Source organism: Fusarium graminearum, chromosome 1 (genome assembly GCF_000240135.3).
Source record: "Fusarium graminearum PH-1 chromosome 1, whole genome shotgun sequence".
In the NCBI taxonomy this organism is placed as follows: Eukaryota; Fungi; Ascomycota; class Sordariomycetes; order Hypocreales; family Nectriaceae; genus Fusarium; species Fusarium graminearum.
In genome coordinates, this window is record NC_026474.1 from 5799832 (window position 1) to 5824743 (window position 24912).

A 24912-nucleotide genomic window follows, 5' to 3' on the forward strand; every position below is an offset into this window, starting at 1 on the left:
GGAAGTAGCCTTAGGCTACACGTTTGCGAAATTCTCTCCTACCGTGAATAAGTATCTGATATGTCACCTTCCCTTTACATAGTGAGTCGCAGATTATAATATATTCCAGGTAGACAGCTATCTCAGACCAAGTTGAACAGGTGAGAGCCCTGTTTAACCACCTTAACAAGACCGGGCCCTTTATTTCCCGATATCAACAAGCCATATTGAACAAAATCGTGATGCATTTCGTGCCAGAGTCTTGTCAACCCATGCTAATTTGTACGTTACGCCTCATACATACCTTCGCAATGCCGTAGGGGCCGTAACAGGTGGGATCCAAGTCGGAGGCTTCCCACACCCAGCTCAGAACATGCAACACACTCGACAGCGTATGCATCTTGTGGCCCAGAGCCATCATGCTGTCCCTCAAGAACTTTCGATCTTCAGCCTTCTGTAGGCACGACCCCGCAGTTAATACTGCCCACAGCAGATTGGTCCAAGTCAAGCTGTTCAGTGGTATGCTCCGCAGACAGGCCATGAAGTTACCAATCAGTTCGTTTACCTCCACGAGGATATGACCATGTGGACGCCCGGGCCCGTGAAGGGCTACCCGAAGAAGAATAAGGAGGGCACGTTGCAGAATCAATCCTCCCTTGTAGTCCATCGGTGATACCTCTGTGCTGGGCGCTGCTGCTGAGCCGTTTTCCAGGCTGTCAGGGCTCCATGCGAGGACGGATATTTCCAAACCACGGAAGGCCTCTCTCAATGCAGGGTCATCATGACGGGCTTTTGCCGGGTCGGATCGGTCGCATCTTCCCAAATGCACCACACTAGGAATTAGTCGGAAGAGGTCGACAGATGTGCCAAAGAGGAAGCCAGAGACGCTCGACCTCTTGAGCAGCAGATAAATACCGTCCTGATAAGGATCTTCTGAGGCCATTGTGGTCGAACAGATACCTTTCTCATCGAGTCCTATATTACAGGCAACAGTGCTGAAATACAGGTATTGTTCGGCAATGAAAGCAACAATCTCTTCATCGTGCCGGTGAAAAGAGTCATAGACGAGCTTTAGAAGGTGCCTGCACGCAGCAAGGTGTACTTGTATAGCGCCCCGCATATCTCCATCGACTGACTGTGCGCGGAGATTAGCGGTGAGAGTCGATCAAAAGAGGCGGGCGAATATAGGGGCCTGATTCCACACGAAAGACGGAGGGAGTATACCTACTTCAAAGTGGCAGAGCAGGACGAGGAGGACAAGAAGACGGATTGCCTCCTCGCGTTCTCCATGGCTAACGGTAGTGATGTGATTCTTGGCAGCTCTCAGCGCAACAGCATAATGCGATTTTGCCGGATAGACGTAGGCAGGGTCCGTGTACGACAGATGAGACGCGCTGATGGCTAGGATAGCATGCATAATATCCCAGTGCTGCTCGGCAAACGGGATGACAAGGCTGAGGTACACGTTGCCCTTGGCGGTCGTCAGGCGGGAGGCGGTAGAGCAGATGTAATGCTGGAGCAGGGCTTTGGCCTTGCCAATCTCATCACGCGACCCGGTCTCACTCCGCTGGTGGACGAAGGTGGAAAACGTCGGTAGGCTGGTCGTTGGCAGCACCTGAGGCGCGGCTTGAGCCCTCGGTGGCCGAGCGATGGTGCAGGAAGCATGAGGTTCAGCTTCTGGTTCAGGGTCCCTTTTGGCCCTGGACGCCAACTTCGCAGGCCATGAGCACAGCAGGTGGTTGCGTCGGCAGCCCTCGCAGACAGGCCGCTGTTCTCCGCACTTCTTCCGGCGAAGGCGACATGTCCTGCAGCCGGTTCTGGTGCGCTTGAACTTGGGCGTGTCCTGGAGCCCCGAACCACCTGAGAATTGGGCTGGCGTCGTCGTGTTGGCCCAGCGCAAGTTCACTGCAGGTCCATCCATCAGGGGCCACGCGCGTTTCCTTGGCAGATAGAATAATGGAGAGGTTTCGATTGACAAGCCTGTCGAGGTACACGTGCGTCGAGAGGTCAAGCGAGCAGAACAATTGATAGCACGACAGACCGGTTGGTCAGCAGCAAATGAAGCAAGTCTGAATCATGGCGAAGAGGGGGAAGGAAAGCAAGACTAGTAGGTGCGTACATCCTTTATCGCAAGCCCACAGTGTGTGTTCCAAGATCACCTGGACGAGGTTTGTCGGGGGATGACACGAGACAAGTAAACCAGACCCATATGTGGGTCCCTCAAAGGGCAACGTCCGGTACGTACAATGTATGAATGGATGGATTCCTCGCCGAGTCTGTCTGTCTGACGGCTTGCCTGGGTAAAAAGGGGAGAATTGTTGGTCGCTATTGCAACGCACGACAAGAGCGTAGATTGGATATGGTACCCAAGTCATCCCATGCCTCATGACTGCCGAAGAATCGATTTACTTTCCCGGCGCTGCTGGATCGCCAAGCCGGATCGCGCGTCTGCCTTATGCGGAGATAGACTCCTTTAGCCTCACAGTGCAAAAGCAAAAGGTACTGCTGCTGCTGCTTTGCTGCAAGCTACGGTACGTATCTATCTACCTTAACTGATAAGCGCGCTTGGCCAAATTGGAAGTCCTAAACTATTCAGATCAAAGGCCCCGCTCATGGCTGTAATAACTACGGAGTATAGATACGGCAAGGAAGCAAGGCTATTGACTAACCGAGCAAAGCAGTCCAGTCTAGTCTAGTCTAGTCTAACCTGGCCTGGTCTTCCCCGCAGGGTTCCAGCGTCTATCCACCCACCCATCCATCCAGAACAACCGTCAAGGAACCGACAAGCAGACCGAGACCATCTCTGCACGCACCAGCGCTAATAGGATCTTTTCATTCATTCAACCCTTGGCAAATATAAACAGAAATCGACTGGGCCTATTGCCTATTTCTCGCGAGCCGAAGCCGGGGCAAGGCGATTGGTGGGACTCACATCTTCCTGTAACGACATGGCCTTGGTTGTTATCTTTCGATTGCCGTTGAGCACGTCTATCGCACAGATCCCAAGGTCATTAAATAGTGTATGCTGAGTGGCGTCCCTAAGGAAGATATATATATAAAGTCTATTGCGACCCCTGGACAATTAGCTATGATGAGCGCTTTAGAAATAAGGTTTGCCTATAATAGGCACGTATATACTACCGCCTTAATATCAATAACTGCTAATACTAGTTCCCTTTAGATTTCTACCTAATCTTTAATGCGAATAAGCAGGCCATTATCGCCATTGATATTCTAAAGATCAGGCAGCTACTACGTAAGTTGGATTCTATTATCAATTACTACCCTGCCGCTATCAACAAGGTTGGCGGGTATTGGAAGGACTTGAAGCCTATTAATATCACCTAGCCGGCGGGTATCTCGTTCAATATCACAGGACATCAGATTAAGTGGCAAAATTGGAAGCTCCATATCGGTTTTAACTACCGTGAAGGCATTATTCTGAATGACATCTCGTTTAACGACAGAGGAGAAGTTAGACCCATCTTCCACAGACTCTCCCTTGCTGAGATGATCGTGCCTTAATGAGCCTCAACCCCTAAGTGTCTGTCCTCGAACTTCAACCAGACTGTTTTCTTTTGCCTTTCCCTTGCCTCGTTACTCTCTTTTCGTTGTTCTTTTGGGGTTCCCTCTTTCTGACTATATTCGCCAAGTGGAAACCCGGAAGTGGAAACCCGGAGCACCCTCACCAACGAAAACATGCTTTTGACCTTAGCAAATATAGGGCTGGCTACATAACGAACAGCCTAGCCTTAAGGTATAACTATAAAGGTGCAGTCCACTACCTGGATGCTGAGTTTCTATCCCAGAACGGAGGAATCCGCAAGATTAAGAACGCCATCTACATTCATAAGGAAGATACAGGTATTCTATTTAAGCATACTGATTTCCGCAATGAGTCAAGCATTATGACGCAGGCTCGGATTCTAGTCATCCAGCAGGTCTTTACCGCAGCCAACTACGAGTACGCGATCCGGGTATGTTCAAATCACGATTTTCATGACCTCCTCTTTCCCTCTGGTATCCTAAAGGGTAGCCTCTGATGCAGAAACGAAGCTAATGCCTTTTTAGTGGATATTCCATGTGAGAAAAGCCCATGAGAAGCAGTTGGAAACTGAACTGCGACGTAAGCTAACTGAAGATGCAGCAAGACGGTTCCATTCAGCCAGAGATCAAGCTCACAGGTATCTTGAATACTTATGCCATGAACCCTGGCGAGGATACGCACGGTTGGGGTACTAAAGTATATCCTGGTATGTCGTCGTGCCCCATGAACAAAACTTCCGGCGGTCGCTGCACAGAGGACTCTGACTAACCACTTCTTTTGCTACCAATAGGTGTCAATGCGCATAACCATTAGCGTCTGTTCTGTCTCCAAGTAGACGCAAATATCGACAGACCCAACAACATAGTGTTCATGGCTGATGCCATTGCCTCGGATGTGCCGGTTAGCAGCCCAGAAAACTTCTATGGCAACGCTTTCTCAGCCCGAAAGACCAAGTTTAGCACTACTGCTAAATCCATAACAGATCATAATAGCAGCAGCCTTAGTTGGGATGGATAAAGGATAAAATAACGAGACCTGGAAGCGTTGTGCCCTCCTGCATCATCGATAATAGCATGGTAGACCTCGTGTTTACGCCTCTTTACTCTGAACCCGGAGGTGTAATCAATGGACTGAAGTGGGAACTGCATATTGGTGTACAATAGAATACATGCATGTATTGCAATGCGTAGCTTGTAGAGATAAGCGCGGTTGCCCAAAGCGGAAATGGCTTTTAAGTTCCACCTCGTGACGACCAGCAACCAACCCCCCAATCCACCCATACTAGCGTTCAGCTTTGTAGCAGCATATCTCGGGATTCGCCCTTGATTTCCCCCTCCCCACCTAGAGGACGACAGGTTTCGAGGCGCCAGTCGTTACCGCAAAGGGTCTTAGGGGGGGGGGGGGAAGAAGGTCCTTGTAGTCATAATGCGGGGGAAGAGGACCCGACCCCCTATCGACTATGGAAGATAAACCGTCTGGTGTTAGCGCCGATAAACTAACGTCTGCAAGGAACACAAGCTCTCAGCAGATTGCAGAATTGCCATAAGCATTGCTGCTGCCTTTATCAAACCCAGGGGCGAGTCAAGGGTTGGCCACCATATCGGCAGTAGATATCGGCGTCATCTTACTCCAGCGACCCAGGATATCACAGTCCTTATTTTCCGCTAACGTTCTGTGTGATTTGGGTAAATCACTATCGCCAGATCTCGTATCCATCCGAATAAAACCCCTTCAACATACCCCCTTCTCAGAAGCTGTTGCATCTATGGTTCTCAACCTCACAACAGTTTAAAACCCACCGACATAATGAAGAGCGAAAGTACCAAGTCTCCCCCCAAGAGCCCTCGAGAGCTTGAGGCTACCGAAAGTATAGCCAATGGCCACATCATTGGCTCAGGGGATGCAGGCATGAAGAAAACATTCAGCTTCTTGGGGATCCTGGCTCTCGGGTTCAACATATCTAATAGCTGGGTCGCCATCGCCTCCTCCTTGGCTCTTTCCATAGCTGCCGGAGGCACCGTCACTATACTTTACGGGATCCTGGTTGTTGGATTTGCCATGATATGCACCGGTTTCAGCCTAGCAGAGCTCGCCAGCGTCTACCCGACTGCTGGTGGGCAGTACCACTTGACCTCCATCTTGGCCCCCGAGCGTTTCAGCAAGGGGCTGTCCTACACCTGCGGCATGCTGGGAGTCTTCTCCTGGATTAGTATCGGGTCTTCGATCGCCTTGATCGTAGCACAGACTATCATGGCTTTGGTTATTCAGTACCATCCCGACCTCACCATCAAGTCATGGCATTACTTCCTCCTTTATGTGGCTGTCCATGTGATAGCAGTGCTGTATAACCTGTTCCTCGCACAAAGGACGGAATGGATCTACAAACTTACCTGTAAGAACAATCTCTGCGCCTCTCCAGGACCAACATGTTGAATGAAAGCAGGCTAACTCGGCTTCCAAAAAGTCTATCTCACCCTGGGGTTGTTTCTAGTTACATCCATCGCCTGTCCTTCACTCACCAACGCGAGGGCGAACTCATCCTTTGTCTGGACCACCTTTTACAATAACTCCGAGCTGTGGCCTGACGGAATCTGTTTCCTGACAGGACTCTCAGGCCCATCCTTTATGCTCATCGGGCTTGATGCCACCATGCATCTCGCAGAGGAATGCAGCGCGCCCGCCAAGACCATCCCGAAAGCCATCATCTCCACGGTTCTGGTTGGAGTTTTGACGGCATTCGCCTTCGCTGTTGCCATGTGCTATAGCACAGACGACTTCGAGTCTCTTCTAACGACGCCTACAGGGTGCGTAAGAAGTCTTTTTTTTTTGGATTTAAAAGCAAAACAAAAGCAAGAAGCGGCAAGTCACTAACTGACTGGTTGGCCAATAGGTTTCCCATTTACGCTCTATGGCACCAAGCCACAGGTTCGCTACCAGGTGCTACGGTACTGATGGTGGCACTTCTTTGTGTTATGATGTCAGCATTGAACGCGGTGCATCAGACGGCTTCTCGTCTCACTTGGTCATCTGCTCGAGACGATGCCATCGTCCTGGCAAAGTACTTGAAACTCGTCCACCCGAGACTGCACATGCCTGTCTATGCACTCTTACTTAACTTCGTCTTCTGTGTCATCGCTGGGGCTCTCTATCCGGCATCGACCTCGGGTATGTTCCTCTACGTTACATCTCTCGAGATGCGTCCTCGCTGACCGGACTTTTTGTCCTCAATAAGCCTTCAACGCGTTCATTGGAACCAGTGCCATCCTGTCTCAGCTCTCCATCACCATACCAATTGGTTTAATTATCTACCGGCAGCGCTCGAGCGCGTATCTACCAGCGTCACGCGGCTTCCGCATACCAAACATGGCTGGCTATTTTTGCAACATCGTTGCTGTGGGATGGACAACCCTTGTTACGGTGATATTCTGTTTCCCCACCGTGGCTCCAATCACAGGAAACAACATGAGTACGTGATCCTCGCTCTGAAGCGCAAGATACATAGTTCAGTACTGACATGTAATCTGAGCAGACTATTGTTCCGTAGTTGTTGCCGTTGTCTTCGTACTGGGGGCCGTGAATTGGGGTTGCTATGCGCGAACGAGATATCAGGGGCCGCGCCTGGAATCATTGTCATTGTGAGGGGAAGTCATCACGCCACGACTACGTGCATCTTCCTCTTTTGTCTTTTCAGGATGGGTTCCGGAGATTATTCTTTCATCGCTGGTACTTGGTGAGCTTCAGAGCTCGGTGTTCCTTCTGCACTCTGGTAGATAACATGATTTTTTGGAACATTGCTACGCTATTCTATGAGCATGTGATTGTTTGTAGATAGCAGGAAGATACTTAGCCTTTGACTACAGTGCAGCACGCAGCATGAAGGCCTAGGCAAAAACCACTCGTACAAAGCAGTAGAAAGTCAACGCGTTTTTTACAACCCCAACGTCTCTCGGCTTATTGTTCATTAATCGTCATGCCTCTCAACACGTGCTTGGTCGATGTTCCAGCACTCTTAGCAGCCTCTTTCCGATTCTGACGATCCGCAGGTTCTCGACTGGACCTCGGATGCTGGATAAATACCGTTTCCGTCTGCCGGTCTACAGCGCTACCTTGACCCACAACGCCATTCATGGCAGAACACCGAACCATGCTTCTTTTCAACAGACGCGTTTATCTTCCAAATTTAGCGGTGCATTGCAGCCGAGACGACAGCTTCCCCAGACTAAAGGGGGTCACAGGTTTGTCCGCTAGCAAACTAACCCCAGCTTTTGCTAAATCAGCTTCTGCATAGCTTACTCCATCCAAAAAGGTGAAAGGAAGGAGTTTGGTAGTAGAATCTTGGCCTCTTGCACAAGCTTTCATGAAACCGTCAGAACGTGTGACCACATAGCAAAGGGTGTACAGAATAGAAGCTGATTGGCAAGCAAAAATATGTGAGGAGAGCATGGATTTATTGGTGGAATACATGGACCATGAGGGCAATGTGTTCGGAGGTTTCCGGTCAGGAGCTAATCGTGACTGAGTGCTTAGTCCCTAACAGGCCATGTAATCGCTATTATGCAGGCCGCAGTACGCTTTGATTCCTCGAGGTTCTTGTATCAAGGTTGCAGCTAAAGTGGCGGGTTTCACGAAAAAGCTGGAAAAAAGAATTCTCATGTTCAAGGTCAAGCTTCATACTTGGTGTCATGATAGTCAAGCCATACCACAGTAACAAAGATGTGCCTATCTGTTGTCCTTCCTGCAGCAACCTGCCTGCTCTTGGCGTCGAAGGCCATCACTAATAGAGCCTTAGGTACGAAACGTGTAATGTCCTCAAATTGTTCTTACTCAACTGTGCCCGCCCTACGTTGCGTTGGATGCGCCGTCTACGATACGGACCTATACTGCTAGTCAGTTCCGTTTCCGAATTTGAGGCCGGGTACTTACAATATCGCTTATCAGTCTGCTTCGTCGGGATAATTCCTGGCAAAGCATTCCGTTGACCGTGTTACGACGATATTCGTCAAGCTTTGACACCTTTTGGTCATGATACATCTGTGCCTTAGCTCGTGCTTGTTCTTGGGACCGGATGGTGTTTTCAATATCCCCTCCGATAGATACAGCGGTGTCTCACAGAATGTTCATTGCTTTCCCGACAATTTCTTGTCGCTCTTTCAGCTGATGATATTGAGTAGTTAGCTGTTTCGTCTCTGCATCTCGATGATCTTCATGTACTTGGAGAGCGTCGATGATGACTTTGTTCTTGAGCATCCCCCAGCTCTTCTTCACCGCAATCTTCTTCGTTGTAATAAACGCAAAGTCGCTCCTCGATAGCCTTTACTAATGGACATGGTGCGATTGGCGTTTTTATGGTCGCGTTCCGTGAAGTGGTCGTACTTGGAGTAGATAGAGAGGGAAAGCTCCGGAAAGGAGACGTCGGTGGCATGATGGTGGGAGTCGTCATGTTGGGCATAAGAATGGAGTAGGGAATGAATGGATGATGCATTAGTCAATTCTAAGGAGCTATCTTTGCGAAGATACAACTTACTCTTTTTATAAGGCTTTGAATTTGCAGGTGTCTGCAGGTCATTTGCCAGTTCCTGTCTCCGGGAGTGGTATGCCTCTCCGCTGGTGATCGCCATTGCCCGGGTCGCAATTAACCACGGCCAGGCGCCGGGCGTACCCATGCAAGGTCACCAAAGTTCGGTTCTTGCCATAATCAATTTTTCTTTAAATGAAAATAAACACTGCGGCGCGGGGGTGATACAGTTGGATAAACAAGATCAACAACATGATTTTTACTTTGCTATTCTTCTGGTTTGCCACCCTGGGCTGCACTGTTAGAGAGACGGTAAACTCCGTACCGCACCAGAATATAGCCTATTTCGTGAATTGTGTAAGAGTATCATGGAGAGATTAAGTCGCGACCAATCAGCGAGCGGTCGCCGGAAGATCTTCGGGTAATTTACCTTAAGAGAAGTCAGACCGAGGGATCTAGGGTTAGATTCCTCAAGTTGAAGTCTCGCGACGGAGTTCAATATACAATCAGATCTATCTATCATCTAACCACCCTAACTTGACCCTATCCATTTACAAGTAAGGGTAACTAAGGCCTAAGTAAGAGCGGTGTAGCTAACTAACTGAGCGTAGGCGCAGGGCTTCCTGGGTTTCGTTGCAGACTACCGCAATAGGAAACTATCACAACTCCAAGATCCATTTCAATTAAATAAAGACTTGGTAGAACAGATAGCTCAAGGGATAGAAGATCAAAAGAGAAAAAAGACAAGTTCACCGATAAAAGAACAGATTGCATAACCGGTTATATTTTGCAGAGTTTATGTACTACCCAACAACCCAGGAGACTGAATCCAAACTTGTCATATGTGACTGTGGTAGTTGGAGACTGAGAAGCAGCCTGGCCACAGCCAATTCCCAATCCAAAACCTAATAGAAGCGAATCTCCTTCCCAAGCTCGTACCTATCTCATCCCTCGTAAAAAGCATAAATCCTAGTAAAGTATCATAAAATGATCGTGTAGTGTCGTAAGGAGCGTAAAGTTTTTGTGAGTAAGTGTCGATCCATGATGTTGATCCCAGTAAAAAGGTTGATGTGATCGACAGTTGCGCTTGGTGTAAGCGACTTAGAAGCGCCAGCTACCACCGGGGAAGTTCTGGGTGAAGGTGATGGAGCCACCGCCGTTGCCGACGTTGCAGCCCTGGGTTCCCTGCTGTATCTGTTGTCAGTAAACTGAAGAATGAATGTGGATAGATTGTTTGTGTCACTTACGTTGTTGTTGCAGCAGACCTGCATACCGTTGCAGACGCCGCCAATGCCCCCGTTGGAGAAGGAAGCGCAAGTGACGTCGTTGCCACCTTCGTTGGTGCAGCAGTAGAGAGACTGGCCGTTACCGCAGGAAATCTGCTGTTTGTTGGTTGGGGGCTTGGCAGGCTTGGTGGGCTTGGCAGGAGGAGGAGGAGGAGGAGGAGGACCACCGCCGGGAAGGGCAAAGGCGCCAGTGGCAAGAGCAAGGAAGGTGACAACGAGGAACTTCATGTTGAGGGTTGGAAAAGTGTTTGTCTCGAAAGAAGGTGTTGAAAGGTAGAGATGAGGATGTTGTTGAGTGAATGAGTTGAGAGTGAGTGATGAGAAAAGATGTTTGAGGAGGGAGGAGAGACTCGTTTATATATTCATTTTCTGCCATATATTTTGTTATTCTATCTTGTTGGGATGGTATAAACAACTCATCGTTGTGTCTGTAAAGTCTGGACCGTTACACAAACCTCCCAGCTGAACTTCTTCAGACTCCAGATAGCCAAACATCGTGAAGTCTCAACGCCAAAGGCCATTCTCCTCAGCTGAAGATGAAGCTATCGAACTCTTTTCCGGCCTCTACACCATCATGAAAGTAATAATGATGCAGGAGTAAGCTCATCCTGAAGCCTCAAAACTCCACAATTTGGTAGATATCGTGAAATCGTTGGAGGATGAAAAGAAAAAGGCTGAATCGAGACCAAGTCTAGATAGGGTCCAGGTCAGTAGCAGGTGGATTCGGACTTGTAAGCATGCATGAATAGCCCGACGACCCGACGACATGGATAGTAGACGAGGTCGGTACAGCATGGATCATAATTCGATGATTGGTGTAAGGGTTCAAGACACACTCAACCGTTGGCAGGTGCTAACGATACTCTGTAGGCCAAAACTGCCGGGCTGAAGCGCACTCCCATGGTCGACTACCATTCGGAGACATTTTTACAGCTTGAACGGATCCACTGTTGAGGGAGGTCTTAGCGCCAACAGTTGAGGCAACGGCTTCATGCATGTTTGGTGTGTAGTACAAAGTGGCGAGGGTAGTCTGGTAGTCCGGTAGTCTGGTAGTCTGGTAGTCCGATAGTCCGACAGTCCGACGTGCAGGGACCGGACCTCAGCTCAATTGCCATGCATGGCCTGTCTGTCTCAAAGATAATAACTCTATCACTCTTTTTTTCATATGTTCCTGACTAACAATTCACGGCGTTAAGTTGTTCAACTGCTGTGCATGTAACAGTCAGGCCACCTTTACTTTGTTTCAACACACCCATAGTGGAATACAATGCAAGAGCTGCGATACCTTTGATATCAAGTGTTTATTATTTACCAGAGGATATAATCTTCGTCGAATTATCAAATGGGTGTCTTACACGTAATTACAAAATTGGCTAGCCCTTAATCGACTTGACAAGGGGTACTAACTATGTATCTACTTGTGAACCCCGGCCGAAGTACAAAGACCAACCGGTAAGCCGCAGACAATCATAACAAAGGTATCCGTATACAAAACACGGCTGAAGTGGGGAAGACAAAGTCGAGATCAGTCCAGGAGCTGACAGTGATCGGTTCAACAAACAGATATCGTCCAGATCTAGTTAGGCAGATGCAGTAAGGCAACATAATGACAGAGAAGGGACGTAAATGAAGGAACTACTTACCAATAACCCAACTCACAGTCAACCAAAGTCCCAATGGTAAAGCCATAATCAATTATTGGTGTCTGTTGGTTTCCCCTCATCGGTAGCATGCATGTTGGTCGATATTATTGACGATCCACACCATTGTATGCATGCGCATTGACCTCTCTCTATACGAAGATCAGCCGTGACCGACTTATGTCATAGTTTGTCATATCAAAAGGTGTAAAGCCTCATGGCGTTTCGATAGATCTGAACCATCTCCCCACCCCTAAGCCGCGTGCAACGGTCCAATGCAGGGACCAAAGTCTCAGCTCTAAAGTTTCTGCACAAATATCAGCCTACGTCCCACCCTAACCGACTCATACAGCATCGAGACATCACAATCACTACCAATCTATTGTGTCTAGCTTCATTTCTGCACACTCCGTCCTTCTTCGCCCACACACTCTTTCTCAAACAAAGACTCCTCCATTCAACTACTTGTCTCAAGCTAGCAATCGCTACTATCAACCATCATCATCATCATCATGCAGTTTTACACTATTTTCCTCGCCATCGCCATGCTCCAGGGCGCTATCGCGACTCCTCAGCCTGAAGCGGCCGCTGGAGTTGAGACTCGCGATCTTGAGACTCGCGATATTGAGCCCAGAGCTCCTACTATGGGTGATATCCCATGGCCAAGAATGCCAGCCCTTAGACGTAGGTTTTTGACCAACAAAGTATACACCTCCCACCTCTAACAGATTCAAGGCGCCGAGGCCAAGAAGACTGCCAAAGGTAGCGACTGCCCTTCCACTGGTGGGGGCAATTCTCAAGGCAACGCCTGCTCCTCTGGAACTCAGTTCTGCTGTACCACCGACGGCGCTGGTGGTAAGTTCTACACCTCTGTGCTGTACCTGATGCCCCTGCTTAACCTTGCACAGTTCAAACCTGTTCCAACTCTGAGGTCTGTAACGCAAAGATCATTTGCTGCAACAACAACAGCGGTGTAAGTCTCACAAGCCAACCTCCCTTGTCCTCTTCTCATGATTTCTTCAGTTCCAGATGTGCATTGGTGAGATTGATTTCAATGCTCCTGTCACCATCAACATCAACATCTACAAGGGTGGAAAGGGGGGAAAGGGTGGTAAGGGTGGCAAGGGGTACAAGGCTTAGTTTCTTGATGTCGAGACACCGCGTTGCTTTGTTATTTCACTCCTTCTTTGTTACTTGACGATGGGCTTGGACCCGGAGTAGTTTGCTTGTACACAATGGTACCGAACATAGTCACTCGTTATGGGTTTGGGATTGTATTTACCTCAGTATACCAATTATTGCTTTCATATACTTTCTCTTTCATGCACGTTGTCTTTGTCTGATTGTGAAGACGTGTATTGAGTGATTGATCTTCTGAACCTTCTGTTGAGGCGATCCACAGCACTGACATGTGGTGAGGTGAACTAAGTAGTTTGGTGTTTGTGCATGATTTTCAAATCCTAAGACTGACTTCGTTGCTCGCCCTCAAGCTAAGAAAGAGTCCAGCAGTGTTTGCCCAGCCTCTTTAGCTATCCAGATCGGGCGAGAACATCCACCCTGCAATCCCCAACAATACTCTTGGCTTTCCAGATCTGTCGACACCAACGGCTAGTTAGAGCCTCACCTGAACCGTGCATTTTTAGCGGTTCCCGAAACCGTTGACGCTAGCCAAGATGTTAACATCGCATGCAACTTTTAGCCAAGTGCGGTATGGTTGGTAATGAGGTTAGTGATGTTTGATGGCTGTCTAACTCCATGACATCTACCATGTTGGCAAACCCTTTGATGGAGGGGTCATTCTTACCTCAAAGAGGCAACAGACCATTTTCGTGACCTACTTAGTTGTAACCTTGTTGTCTTTGGAGTTGTGGTGGGAGCGCAACGGTCCTAGTAAGCTTACTTTTTTGGCAAGCAAGACGCCTCAAGCTATTCAGCTCCCACATCTCCGGATCTCGGATGTTTAGGGGAAAAAAAGCGTTGAATGTCGTGGTCCCAAAGACGGCTAGAGCATCACAGCACTAGTACCTGAACGACCTGATGCTGTGATCCCAGACTGGATAGCAGCTATGGGTGGCGGGAACAACACAATAAAAATCCTGGTCAACTTTAAACCCAATAGCCACTTCTCTGAATTTAATCGGTTTTGGTATGTGAAGCGGCCACGGACGTACAAGCCGTGGAACTTGACTTTCTAATGTCAATCACAGGGATATTTCAGCTGACAGGATACCCCGCAAAGGTAATAGAAATTCAGGGCTTGTTGAGGTGTTTGATTTTCCCGTATTATCCGTGATACAGAATTGCCGGCATCTTGGGCATTGACGTGAGTTCACGAATCGTAAACTTTAGGTAGGAAACGTGGCCGACTGTCAAGCAAAGCTATCACGCCTCACGTATGTCTGGCGACCTAGAATGTTCTGTCAGTGATACGCTGCGTGAAGGTTTTGTCAATGGCAGCAGCATTGGTGGCTGGCTGAGTGGCGGAACTGTAAAGTCGAACTACTGCAGACTCGGCCAATGACGCGATATTGGAGGTCAATAGTCCGTTTCCAAGCCCCAGGCACACAGGCAATAGTTTCTCCATTCCCTTGCAAATGGTAGCACGATAAACAATCACAAGCCTGATCCTCGTAGCCGTCGAGATGATCCTTGTTGCCGCTGGAAATCCGGGGTGAACCGCGATTCGTTCCCTCGGCCATGGAGAGGCTGAAATGACACCGTTCTCCACAGTGACGATGATGTGTCCATCGTATCTGATGGAACAAGCCGCCCAGCCCTCTGGTTAATTCCGGGGTAAAAGTTAGTCGCCAAGACATGTTCCCAGATACCCGGTTCAGGACCCAGACTGGTCTTGTACTGCTCTGGGACCGAATCGGCGCTGCAATCACTCACCGACATCCGTATCACAACGGAAAGGTCACGGCTCGGGATGTCGGTCTTGTGCGACACCCGATGTACCTGTACATTCCTTCCAGAGCCCTGTGATGTTTCAGATGACTCGGCCTGAGTGAAGCCAGCCTTGCATGGCTACGACCGTATCATTCCACTGTGCCACTGACAGGAATATTACTTTGCGGCGTTGGATCATACGACACGCCAGCTCATCACAGGCCGTTGAACCCCTGGACGTTTATGCACCTACGGAACGTTGAGCATTCCATCGAAAGTCGGTGTAAAAAGGTACCGGATCACGTGGAATAGCAACTGACTGGATTGAACAACACAAGAAGTGTTTGAACAGCCATAGGGTAAGTACGTGAAAGTAGTAGCAATGGGCGATAATCGGTTGTAGTTGCCATCGACCTCAAACACAAAGCAGTCTGGGGCGTTAGATACTTTATCAGAATGCTGTTGGAATGAGACTGAAAGTGAACAAAGACGACTGAAATACATCTGACCCCGTTGAACTGCCGTTTTTAGTAACAGACTACCTTTTCTTCATCGTGATTCATATGCCAAGTGTTTTAGATGAAACCCAAACCATTTGAATGCACCCAAGATTTGCAATAGTAAGATTGATTGACTGGTAGATCCGCACATCCTATTAATGTAAAAATCAAATCAATAAAGCTATCTTACAATAACCAGTTTTCCTAAACATACGTGACTGCCAGTGTTGAGTGTCAAGGGTGTCACGTGCATGATCACGTGGTCACATCATGCATCTCTTTCTCGTCTGCAGTCCTATAACTTAGATCTTCAATCATCACTCTCACATTGCAATAGAAAAGCAGATATCCAGCTAGATTTATTCTGCACTGCCCATGATGCACAGCTAGAGTGTCTTATGTACTAGGATTCTATCGTATTGATTGAAAATCGTTGCTAGATATACTGGTCTCTGACTCAGATTTTCAGACTTCCATCAGCTGAAATTTGCTTTACAAATTCCTCCACAGCCCCCAACAGCTCCCCTGGTCTCTCAAACGCAGCAAAATGGCCACCACCCTCATGCCTCTTGTAGTGCACCAGGTTTCCTACTGACGAAACCCAGGCGACGGGCTTAGGCGCAACTTCTTTCGGCAGCCAACTGTAGGACATTGGCTTGGTAATATATGGCATTGGCTTGCCAGGGGGGCCACCGAATACAGGCATATGGCGGTATGCATAGATGGATGTTGGATACGTGTCAGTAAGCCAGTATAGTGAGACAGAAGTCAAAGTCTCATCGATGGGAGGCTCTATATCTGTCCAGTCGCGGAACTTCTCGCCAATCCAGGTCAAGAGCGCCAGGGGCGAGGTTGAGAGGACTAGGCCGATTGTGCTTGGCTTGGTGCCGTGGGTAAAGGCGTAAGCTGAGCCTCGAGTGAAAAAGTCCTTGCCGCGCTCAAGGGCTTGCTTCTCAGCTTCGGTGACTTCGCCTGTGACAGTGGACGGCTCGGGTACCATACACATGTTGAGATGAAGCGCTGTTGCAGATTGTTAGCTTCATCTGCCACGCTGACTTGTTTTTCCACATACCTTTGCACTCTTTGTAATTCGTAGCTAGCTCACAAGCTACTATGCTCCCGAGATCACCACCCTGAATGACGTAACCGCTGCCAAATCCCAGCTGGACCATAAGGGTGTTGATAATGCGTGAAGCATCTTCGATGCAGAAGTCTCTTTCCATCGGCGGCTTACTGGAAAAGGCGAAACCAGGCAAGGACGGAATGATAATATGGTATGGGAGTGTTTCGGAAGTGTAACGATCCTTCAGAATTGACAAGACGCCGAGATATTCTAGGAAACTTCCGGGCCAGCCGTGCACCATCACTATAGGGATAGCATTGGGCTTTGTTGAGAAGAGACCTGTAAAATGCATATCAAAGTCGCCTTTTGTGTCATGGACAGGCACTTTCCAATGGTTGAATGAATTGATGCGCTTCTCAGCAGCTCGCCTATAAGAAGATGATTAGCTATCAGGCGGTCTTGAAACTTGAGAGTACCATCCGCCTCTTCCGAACATACCAGTCAAATTTCATCCAAGCATCCTTGGCATCAGTGAGCCATTGGTGCGTAATACCATAGTTGTGCTCCTTTTGCGTGGACTCATAGGTAGGATTTGCAATCTTGCCTAGCTTGACAAGTAATTTAAGCTCTTCAACCCTTTCGTCTTCAATTGAGACTCGGAAAGGCGTTGGCTGGACCAAAGCGCCAGAAGGGATTTTTGCGTAGCTGTCCGCCATCTTGATGTTGGCGTGCTAAAAAATGAGACAATTACTTGATACTGCTGTGATTTTAATAGTGGAGGATACGAAGCCCGTTCCTCTATACTTTGTTTTGGGATTTACAGTGAGGATGTCGTGCTGTTTGAGGTCTTTATAGAAGATGAATTAAAGACCTGATCACAGGATCAGATTAAGGTTTCCAGCATACCCGCGGTCTTTTAGGGCCCGGTCTTTGGAGGCCACGTCAGTCATGAGTCCAGGTCGTAGCATTGCCCGCATCCAGAGTAGCAATTATGACCAATTATGCATATTCCGAACCAGTATTACAAATGAAAAAGGCCATATTCGGAATTCAATCCGCTGCTCATGAAACGCGGATTGTCCGCGGATGGCACGGATAACGTTAACAAAGTTAACTCCACCTTGTTACGGTTATAGCAAGATCAGCAGACAGGGGTTAAAAGACCGAATAATACCGGTATATGTATCTGTGATGTAACAATACCTTTGTGGTTGAGGCATATATCAATAGGAAGGCAAAAGAAGCGCCTCGGTGTAGGCAACCAAATAATCATTTCATTGTACTAAGGTCTCGTTGAATGTGAGTGAATAGTGTTGCCATAAAAAGCTGATCCCCCCAACTACAGCTTCAGTTTCTGGTAGTCAATCTTGAAACTGAACTCATCCTCCCAGTGCATCGCCCAGTACCGATCCCAGATGGCCTTTGTGACAGGCCCGACCTTTCCGTCCTTGACTGGCTTTCCATCCATGGTGGTGATAGGCATGATTCCTCCAGCAGTAGTACACATGAAGATCTCATCAGCTTCATAGGCCATCTCAACAGGGACATACTCCACTCGAACTTCATGACCACACCACTTGGCAGCGTCGATCACACTCTTTCTGGTAATTCCCTGCAAAACTCCTCGGTTCGGGGTGTAAATAACGTTGTTCTTGACAAAGACAACGTTGAAACCAGATCCTTCGGTGATGTTTGTGTCGCCGTCGGTGAGGAAGGGGTATTGTGCTCCACGATCGTATGCTTCGAACATGCCGCGGGTGAAATCACTCCATTGGAGGTTCTTGATGGTGGGATCCATGGATCCAGGAGGGATTCGACGAACAGTTCGTGCGATAACGGCATTACCGCCGACGTACTGAGCTTCGGGGCTCATGACCCAGACGTAGGGTTGGACGATCAAGTAGAGGTGGTTGTTCAAGACCTCACCAGGCTTGGCCTCACGAACAGGCTTCAAGCCACGAGTGACAATGAGCTCAACAAAAGCATCCTTGATTCCACTCTTGGCGAGCATGTCGAGAAGAGTCATTCTGATCTCATCGCGGGGAATGGGGAATTGCATTCGCATCTTCTTGACGCTTGCCTCGAGACGGTCGAGATGGTCATCAAGACGGAAGAAACGACCATCCCAGACTGCAGGGACATCGTAGGTCAAGTCGCCGTGCATGAAACCTTGGTCCATGAGGGGGATGCGGGCTTCATTGAGGGGGACGAGCTCGCCTTGGATCCAGGCAATGCCGTTGGCGAAGATGTTGTCGCTTGCGACGAGGGTGGCTTGGCGCTGGGCGTGGCCGGCGAAGATCTTGTCCATGGTCGACATTCTGGCGGTTATTGATGATACGGAATAATGGCAGGAATTGAAGACGAAGAAGGAGACAGAAGACTTTATAAGAAAGACAGTTGACAGGTGGCAGATATGGAATAGGGTTATGTTGGAGGCTCAATCTGATCAAGACACGTCGTCACAAAGACCGAGTCTCGTGAGCAGAATTATACTTCGAGCTACAAAATCAATTGCGTTGAGTCAAAGAGGAGTTAAGATCGAAATCGTTGAGGTCAATTGCTCGCACAAACACACCGTTCCATTACTCGTTTTTGTATACGGTATGACCGCTCCTGTGTAACCCCATTATCTGTTACCAATGTCACTCATCTGTTATACAAGATTGAAAATCAAGGGTAATTGTATCACCTTGATTTCGTAACTTGGCTCCGATCACTGGAGAGATTGTGCTCAACAAGGTTTATCGCAAGCCACATACGCCATTGTGTTACTCGATGACCTGAAACTTACAATATCTGAATCGGCACGAGTCTCGTTCGTACTACCGCATGACCATTGCTTCGGGTCCAAGATTTGAGTAGCAAGTCATGGGACGTGGGGAGATTTCGAGACTGGCCGATGTGAACCTCAACCGAGAGAAGCCGGTTAACCTTTGGCAGCATTAGAGTTGTTGCGAGATAGTCACTACGCAGAGAGATGGCGACCATGTACAGATCAATGAGTATTATTAAGTTCTGCCTATGTAAGACCTATCTTGCAATCAAAAGTGCTATTCCATGAAGCGTAGAAACTTCTGGAAACCTGATGTGCCACCCATTCCCAACAATCACGTCCGTATGTCAATCTGTTATGCTGTAGTAGAATTCTCTTCACTCCATATCCTCCGCCAGCGTAACACGAACATTCAGTCCATGATCTCGGAACAGAGAATAACTCTCGGAAGTCATAGGCTTAAGCGGTTCTACGAGCTGAAAGTCAAATGCCCGCAGCAACTATTTGTCACACATTAGCATAAATCACGAGCACCAATTCTGTCAGCATCTATTCTCACCTCGAAGTAGACTTTATGTAACTCCATAAAGGCAATGGGCTTCCCAGCACACATCCAGCGTCCGTTGCCAAAGTTCATCTCAACATTGCGTCGCATCTCGGCAAGATCGGGGTCTTGGAGATCGGTAAAACGCTCAGGTCGAAAGACATCAGCGTCGGGTCCGAATAGCTTCTTTGAGCCCATAATGGCGGGGAAGTTGATGGCAATTGATGTGCCTTCAGGGATAAAGTGTCCATTGATAGTGTCACCGCCTGGAGGAACTTCTTTAGACTGCGGTCCCGTTGTCACTGGCCGAATACGGAGACCTTCGTAGATAACCGCCTTTGATTCATTAATTAGGTTTGCTGATTGATTTAAAGTATTGTAGAGATACTTACTTGTAGATAGGGCAACTCTCGTGCCTGGGCAACAGTGATGGGACTAGATGCGCGCCCTTCATGTATCGCCTTTCGGATCTCTTTTTTGAGCTTTTGATAGACGCGCGGTGATGAAATGATATAAAACATAGTGACGCGAATAGCTGCCGCAGTAGTATCGGATCCTGCAATGAACAGGAAAAGTGTCTCGGCTTGAGCCTCGCCTTCCGGAAGTCCAGAGGCTTTCAAGGAGCTCTGAGTATAATATGTTAGAAACTTTGTTTACATACTGGATCACGCTATACATACCAACATGTCCCTCTTTCCACCATCTTCTTGGCTGTAGCGTGCTCGGACGTTGTCATTGGTAACTCTTGATAGCCGTCAGCGTAAATTCCCATCGTGTCAGGAAAGACTTACTTTATCAGAGGGCCGAGCCCATAAGTATCTGTATCCTTGGGACCAAAGTACTTCAGAAACAAAGGAGAACAAAACACGTTTCGCATCCATGGCACGCCACTGGTCATTGCCATGAGAGGCATGTGCTCAGCTACTGCTTTAGTGAAGCCGTATGGATCAGAGTCTGAAGCACAGCACCCAAACTCGGTTCCCAATCCCACCTTGGAAATAACATCCAGCGTAAGATAAGATGCTACTTTGATGAGGGACATGACACGAAAATCTCCACTGGTAGGGTCAGAGACATATTTGCGACGGATGAGTGAAACTAGATTGTTCACTTGCTGATCGACAACACTCTCGAGATGAGGCGTGTCGCGACCACTGTACGTAGGTGCAAGACGGGTTTTGATTCGATCATGTTCAATTGGATCCCGTACGCCAAACATGGTCTCGTGATATGGGTTCAGTCTGACACCATCAACCCAAGATGATTTGCGATAGGTACTCTTTCTTGCAGACATGCGCCTGACCACCTCTACATCTGAGGTGGCAAGAAGTTCTGGTCCTATACGCACCAGTGAGCCGTACTTTGTCTCAAGGTCCAGGAATGAAAAGTGTTGTTTGCCGCTGTATTCTGTCCATCCTGCCCACGCGTAGGTGAAACCTGCGACCCATGGGCCTGGGATGTGTTTGAGGCGATTCCATGCGATCAAAGTTGTCGTCAGCCACCAAAAGGTTACAAAGGCCAACAGAACCACCACGGCACCACCAGGTGTCTTGTAGTTTGATAGACTGTTCAAGTCCATGGTTTGTTTCAATGGTGGGTTGCCTTGAGATGTTGCTTGATGGGTGTGGTTCTTGCTGCTCTGGATCAACTCGAGAGAGCAGCGGGTATGTGCGTCTATATGTATTCATTTCCCCACCTCAAGTACGACGTCCATTAAGGACAAGTACAGTATGTGATTAAATTATCTTGGTTGCCTCCTTCATATGCCGCATAAATTAAAACGCCAATTCCTATTACGAGTGCTCTTCTTGTCTCTTATGCACGTTATTCGGTCAATTTACCCGGCTCACTTCCATTCGTCCGGCATTTGCTCTATAGAGCCTTATTCAGGAATGAATCATCGCCAATGGTCCCGTCTTACCTGCAGCTTCGCGTATCAGGTGCCCCCTATTCAGCTGAAAAGGTCCCGTATATAGTGGTATTGTCTCTTGTCTCTGACATATTTATCGCCAAGATGCAGCCAAACTGCACATATCACACACTTTGCGTGGAAATCGTTATCCGAGTAAAGGGTTGGTCGCCAATGTAATTGTTGCCACTGTGACGAACATGTTTGTGTTACAGTTATAGTGCCCTCGGATTGGACTGATTACGAACAGCGCCTTGATATTGGGGTTACACAGCAACGCATCGCAATGGAGTATTTTAATTCAAACACGGAGACGGATAATAACTATTGTCCGTCGCTAAATATTAAGATCGTCAGTGTCGAGAGGGCTTGAAAGCAACGTCTCCGCAGCAGGTTAACGATACGGGGTGCTTTGATGTTTTAGAAAGAAAGAAAAAAGAAAACAAGGAAAGAAAAAATGAAGAGACAAGAAAAAGAAAATAAAGGACTGCATGACTATTTTTCGAGGGGGGAGAGTATATTACCTGCCCTTTGGGGAAGTGAGACATGCATGAAGAATGGCCAGTTTTTATACCTGATACGTCAGAAGCTGACAACAACGCAAGAAATCCTGATAATGAATGCTACATGACAATCAGGATAATCCGATAAGAATAATAGTGTAATAATGAAAGATGTATGTCGTATTGACGCTATTGCTATCTAAGCTAATAATTGCTTTTTTCGTGTACTAATAATAAACAGAAATCTAAATACAAAACAGGTCGTAATAATCGTGATAAGATATGTCATTCTAAATATATGCAATGGTAGCATCCTGGTTCCAGACTCATGGAATGCTCATGTTCATGTCCTTAGTAAGGAGGAGGGGCGTAGTAGGGAGCAGATGGCTTCACAGAAGCAGTGGTGTGGAGAGTCTCGACTGTCTGAGTAGTCTCGATGGGCTTGGGAGTGTGCACAGGAGTCTCGTACAGCTTGGTGGTAGAGCGGTAGAAGGTAGTCGTCTGGTTACCGTGGTTGCCGATGTAAGTGGTGGGCACGGTAGGAGGAACGTTGTTGGTAGGAGCGGGAGGCTGGTAGACGCCAGAGTTGGAAGGTTGCCACTGCTGGATCTGAGTAGTGGCTGTGGCGTACACGGAGGAAGTGACCTGACCGATGGGGCAGTCTGTGACCTGAGGAGGGCAGGCAGTGACAGTGAAGTACTTGGTAGTGTAAAGAGTGGAAGTCATGTTACCAGGACGAGGGCCATAGGTAGCTCCAGGACCGGGGATGATCTGAGTCTTGGTGACAGGGCAGATAGTGGTAGAGAGCGCGATGGTCTCGGTGACAACATGGGGACCTTCGGGGCAGTCAGGGGTACCAGGAGCACAGGCTGTGACGGTGCGGATAGCGGTGGTGTAGATGGTAGAAGTGGAGTAGCCGGTGGTCACGATGTGCTGGGTGGGAACTGGGTAGTGAGGCTCGTTGCCGCCAGCAGGCTTGGTAGGAGCAGGTTGCTCGGGCTGTCCAGGCTGCTCGGGTTGCTGGGGCTGCTCAGGTTCAGAAGGCTTGGTAGGGGCAGACTGTTCCTCAGTAACAGGGCACACAGTAGTAGAGATAGCAATGGTTTCGGTGACAACATGGGGACCTTCGGGGCAATCGGGAGTACCAGGAGCGCAGGTAGTGACAGTTCGGACACTGGTGGTGTAGACAGTTGAGGTAGTGTAACCTGTGGTCTTGGCTGGCTCAGTGGGGTGAGGTCCGGTAGCATGAGGCTCGGTAGGCTTGGGCTCGGTGGGCTTGGGCTCAGTGGGCTTAGGACCAGTGGGCTCAGGACCAGTGGGCTCAGGACCAGTGGGCTCAGGACCAGTGGCTTGAGGCTTAGTCTGCTGCTCGGTCACGGGGCAAATGGTGGTAGAGATAGCGATAGTCTCAGTAGTGACATGAGGTGTAGCAGGGCAATCGGGAACGCCAGGCGCGCAAGAAGTGACTGTGCGGACGTTGGTCGTGTAGACAGTTGAAGTGGTGTACTCGGTAGTAGAAGGAACAGCGGGCTGAGTAGATCCAGCTCCGGATTGGCCTCCGGTCACAGGCTTAGTAGGGTGCTCCTCTGTGGCAGGCTTGGTGGGTTGCTCTTCAGTGGCGGGTTGAGTAGAAACAACTTCCGTGGGATACACCTGGGTAGCGGGCTTGGTGACGTGCTCCTCAGTAGTAGCAATGGTCTTGGTAGATCCGTTCTCCGTGATGACCTTGGTGATAGGCTTGGAAGGATGGACCTCAGTGACAGGGCAGACGGTGGTTGAGATGGCGATAGTCTCAGTGGTGACATGAGGACCAACGGGGCAATCGGTCACATCAGGAGCACAAGAGGTGATGGTGCGAACGTTTGTTGTGTAAACAGTCGAGGTAGTCCAGCCAGTGGTGCTAGCAGACTCAGTAGGGGCAGGCTGCTCCTCGGTGCCAGTAACATGAGTGGACTGCTCTCCGCTCTCGGTAGGGACGGGGTACTTGTTGCCGTTGGTAGTAATGGCCTGAGTCTGAGTCTCGGTGGGCTGTTCCTCGGTTGCGGGCTTGGTAGATCCCTCATGTCCAGTGACAGGCTTGGTAGGCTGCTCCTCAGACTCAGTGGCAGGGACAGTAGACTCCTCGGTGGCAGGCTTGTCTCCAGTCTCAGTAGCGGGCTTGTCTTCAGTGATGGTCGCAGGCTTGGTGTGCTCAGCTTCAGTGACAGGGCATACTGTTGTGGAGATGGCGATAGTCTCGGTAGTAACGTGCTTGTTGTTGGGGCAGTCGGGGATCTCAGGTGGGCAAGAAGTGATGGTTCGGACAGTAGTTGTGTACACAGTTGAGGTAGTCCACTGGCTAGTTGTCGTAATTGCTGGCTCAGTCTGGCTGGGGGTCTCGGAGCCAGTCTCTGTTCCAGTACCGGCGGTTCCAGTGTGAGGCTTAGGAGGAGGGTAGACACCAGTAGATGACTCGACGGCGGGTTGAGTAGATCCAGCTCCGACAGGAGCAGTCTCAGTTCCGATGGGAACGGACACAGTCTCGGTGTCGGCAGGCACCGACTCAGTCTCAGCGGGAACAGTCGCAGTCTCGGTCTCGGCACCCTCGGTAGTCTCAATGGTAGACTGAGCAGGAGGAGGGTAAGCACCAGTGGAAGTAACACTCTCAGTCTGCTCGGGAACCTTTTGAGTCTCGGTATCGACGGGGACAGAAGCAGAACCGGTCTCAGTACTAGCCTCGGGAGGAGGGTAGGCACCAGAAGGAAAGGCACTCTCGGTAACCTCA

At 48.9% G+C, this 24912-nt stretch overlaps 10 protein-coding genes across 10 annotated transcripts; 3 read left to right on the top strand and 7 right to left on the bottom strand.

Moving 5' to 3' along the window:
- Window positions 1-244: 244 nt before the first annotated feature.
- FGSG_01760 (uncharacterized protein) lies at window positions 245-1900 on the bottom strand (the record flags this gene model as incomplete). The annotated part of the gene is made up of 2 exons (XM_011319294.1): window positions 245-1114; window positions 1208-1900. 2 exons carry the CDS (start codon window positions 1898-1900, stop codon window positions 245-247), a joined length of 1563 nt encoding a protein of 520 aa, XP_011317596.1.
- A 1027-nt stretch (window positions 1901-2927) lies between these two features.
- FGSG_01761 (peroxisomal copper amine oxidase) lies at window positions 2928-4543 on the top strand (the record flags this gene model as incomplete). The annotated part of the gene is made up of 5 exons (XM_011319295.1): window positions 2928-2999; window positions 3151-3235; window positions 3730-3956; window positions 4127-4232; window positions 4362-4543. The coding sequence occupies 5 exons, from the start codon at window positions 2928-2930 to the stop codon at window positions 4541-4543; spliced, it is 672 nt and encodes a 223-aa protein (XP_011317597.1).
- Window positions 4544-5332: 789 nt separating this feature from the next.
- Window positions 5333-7411, top strand: FGSG_01762 (uncharacterized protein; the record flags this gene model as incomplete). Its single annotated transcript, XM_011319296.1, has 6 exons — window positions 5333-5918; window positions 6018-6330; window positions 6417-6691; window positions 6842-6992; window positions 7071-7256; window positions 7387-7411. 6 exons carry the CDS (start codon window positions 5333-5335, stop codon window positions 7409-7411), a joined length of 1536 nt encoding a protein of 511 aa, XP_011317598.1.
- A 66-nt stretch (window positions 7412-7477) lies between these two features.
- On the bottom strand, window positions 7478-8966 carry FGSG_12008 (uncharacterized protein; the record flags this gene model as incomplete). The annotated part of the gene is made up of 4 exons (XM_011319297.1): window positions 7478-7591; window positions 7784-8056; window positions 8450-8610; window positions 8738-8966. The coding sequence occupies 4 exons, from the start codon at window positions 8964-8966 to the stop codon at window positions 7478-7480; spliced, it is 777 nt and encodes a 258-aa protein (XP_011317599.1).
- Window positions 8967-9811: 845 nt separating this feature from the next.
- FGSG_01763 (uncharacterized protein) lies at window positions 9812-10637 on the bottom strand. The gene is made up of 2 exons (XM_011319298.1): window positions 10289-10637; window positions 9812-10229 (listed from the first exon to the last, which is right to left on the bottom strand). Exons 1-2 carry the CDS (start codon window positions 10553-10555, stop codon window positions 10143-10145), a joined length of 354 nt encoding a protein of 117 aa, XP_011317600.1. The 5' UTR covers window positions 10556-10637; the 3' UTR covers window positions 9812-10142.
- A 1842-nt stretch (window positions 10638-12479) lies between these two features.
- FGSG_01764 (uncharacterized protein) lies at window positions 12480-13107 on the top strand (the record flags this gene model as incomplete). The annotated part of the gene is made up of 4 exons (XM_011319299.1): window positions 12480-12651; window positions 12703-12822; window positions 12876-12940; window positions 12991-13107. 4 exons carry the CDS (start codon window positions 12480-12482, stop codon window positions 13105-13107), a joined length of 474 nt encoding a protein of 157 aa, XP_011317601.1.
- A 2614-nt stretch (window positions 13108-15721) lies between these two features.
- On the bottom strand, window positions 15722-17155 carry FGSG_01765 (uncharacterized protein). Its single transcript, XM_011319300.1, has 3 exons — window positions 16918-17155; window positions 16429-16847; window positions 15722-16376 (listed from the first exon to the last, which is right to left on the bottom strand). Exons 1-3 carry the CDS (start codon window positions 17133-17135, stop codon window positions 15814-15816), a joined length of 1200 nt encoding a protein of 399 aa, XP_011317602.1. The 5' UTR covers window positions 17136-17155; the 3' UTR covers window positions 15722-15813.
- Window positions 17156-17701: 546 nt separating this feature from the next.
- FGSG_01766 (uncharacterized protein) lies at window positions 17702-18736 on the bottom strand (the record flags this gene model as incomplete). The annotated part of the gene is made up of 1 exon (XM_011319301.1): window positions 17702-18736. One exon carries the CDS (start codon window positions 18734-18736, stop codon window positions 17759-17761), a length of 978 nt encoding a protein of 325 aa, XP_011317603.1. The 3' UTR covers window positions 17702-17758.
- Window positions 18737-19409: 673 nt separating this feature from the next.
- FGSG_01767 (uncharacterized protein) lies at window positions 19410-21315 on the bottom strand (the record flags this gene model as incomplete). The annotated part of the gene is made up of 5 exons (XM_011319302.1): window positions 19410-19692; window positions 19752-20072; window positions 20129-20362; window positions 20417-20480; window positions 20528-21315. The coding sequence occupies 5 exons, from the start codon at window positions 21313-21315 to the stop codon at window positions 19570-19572; spliced, it is 1530 nt and encodes a 509-aa protein (XP_011317604.1). The 3' UTR covers window positions 19410-19569.
- Window positions 21316-22307: 992 nt separating this feature from the next.
- On the bottom strand, window positions 22308-24094 carry FGSG_12009 (uncharacterized protein; the record flags this gene model as incomplete). Its single annotated transcript, XM_011319303.1, has 2 exons — window positions 22308-23939; window positions 23990-24094. 2 exons carry the CDS (start codon window positions 24092-24094, stop codon window positions 22500-22502), a joined length of 1545 nt encoding a protein of 514 aa, XP_011317605.1. The 3' UTR covers window positions 22308-22499.
- Window positions 24095-24912: the final 818 nt, after the last annotated feature.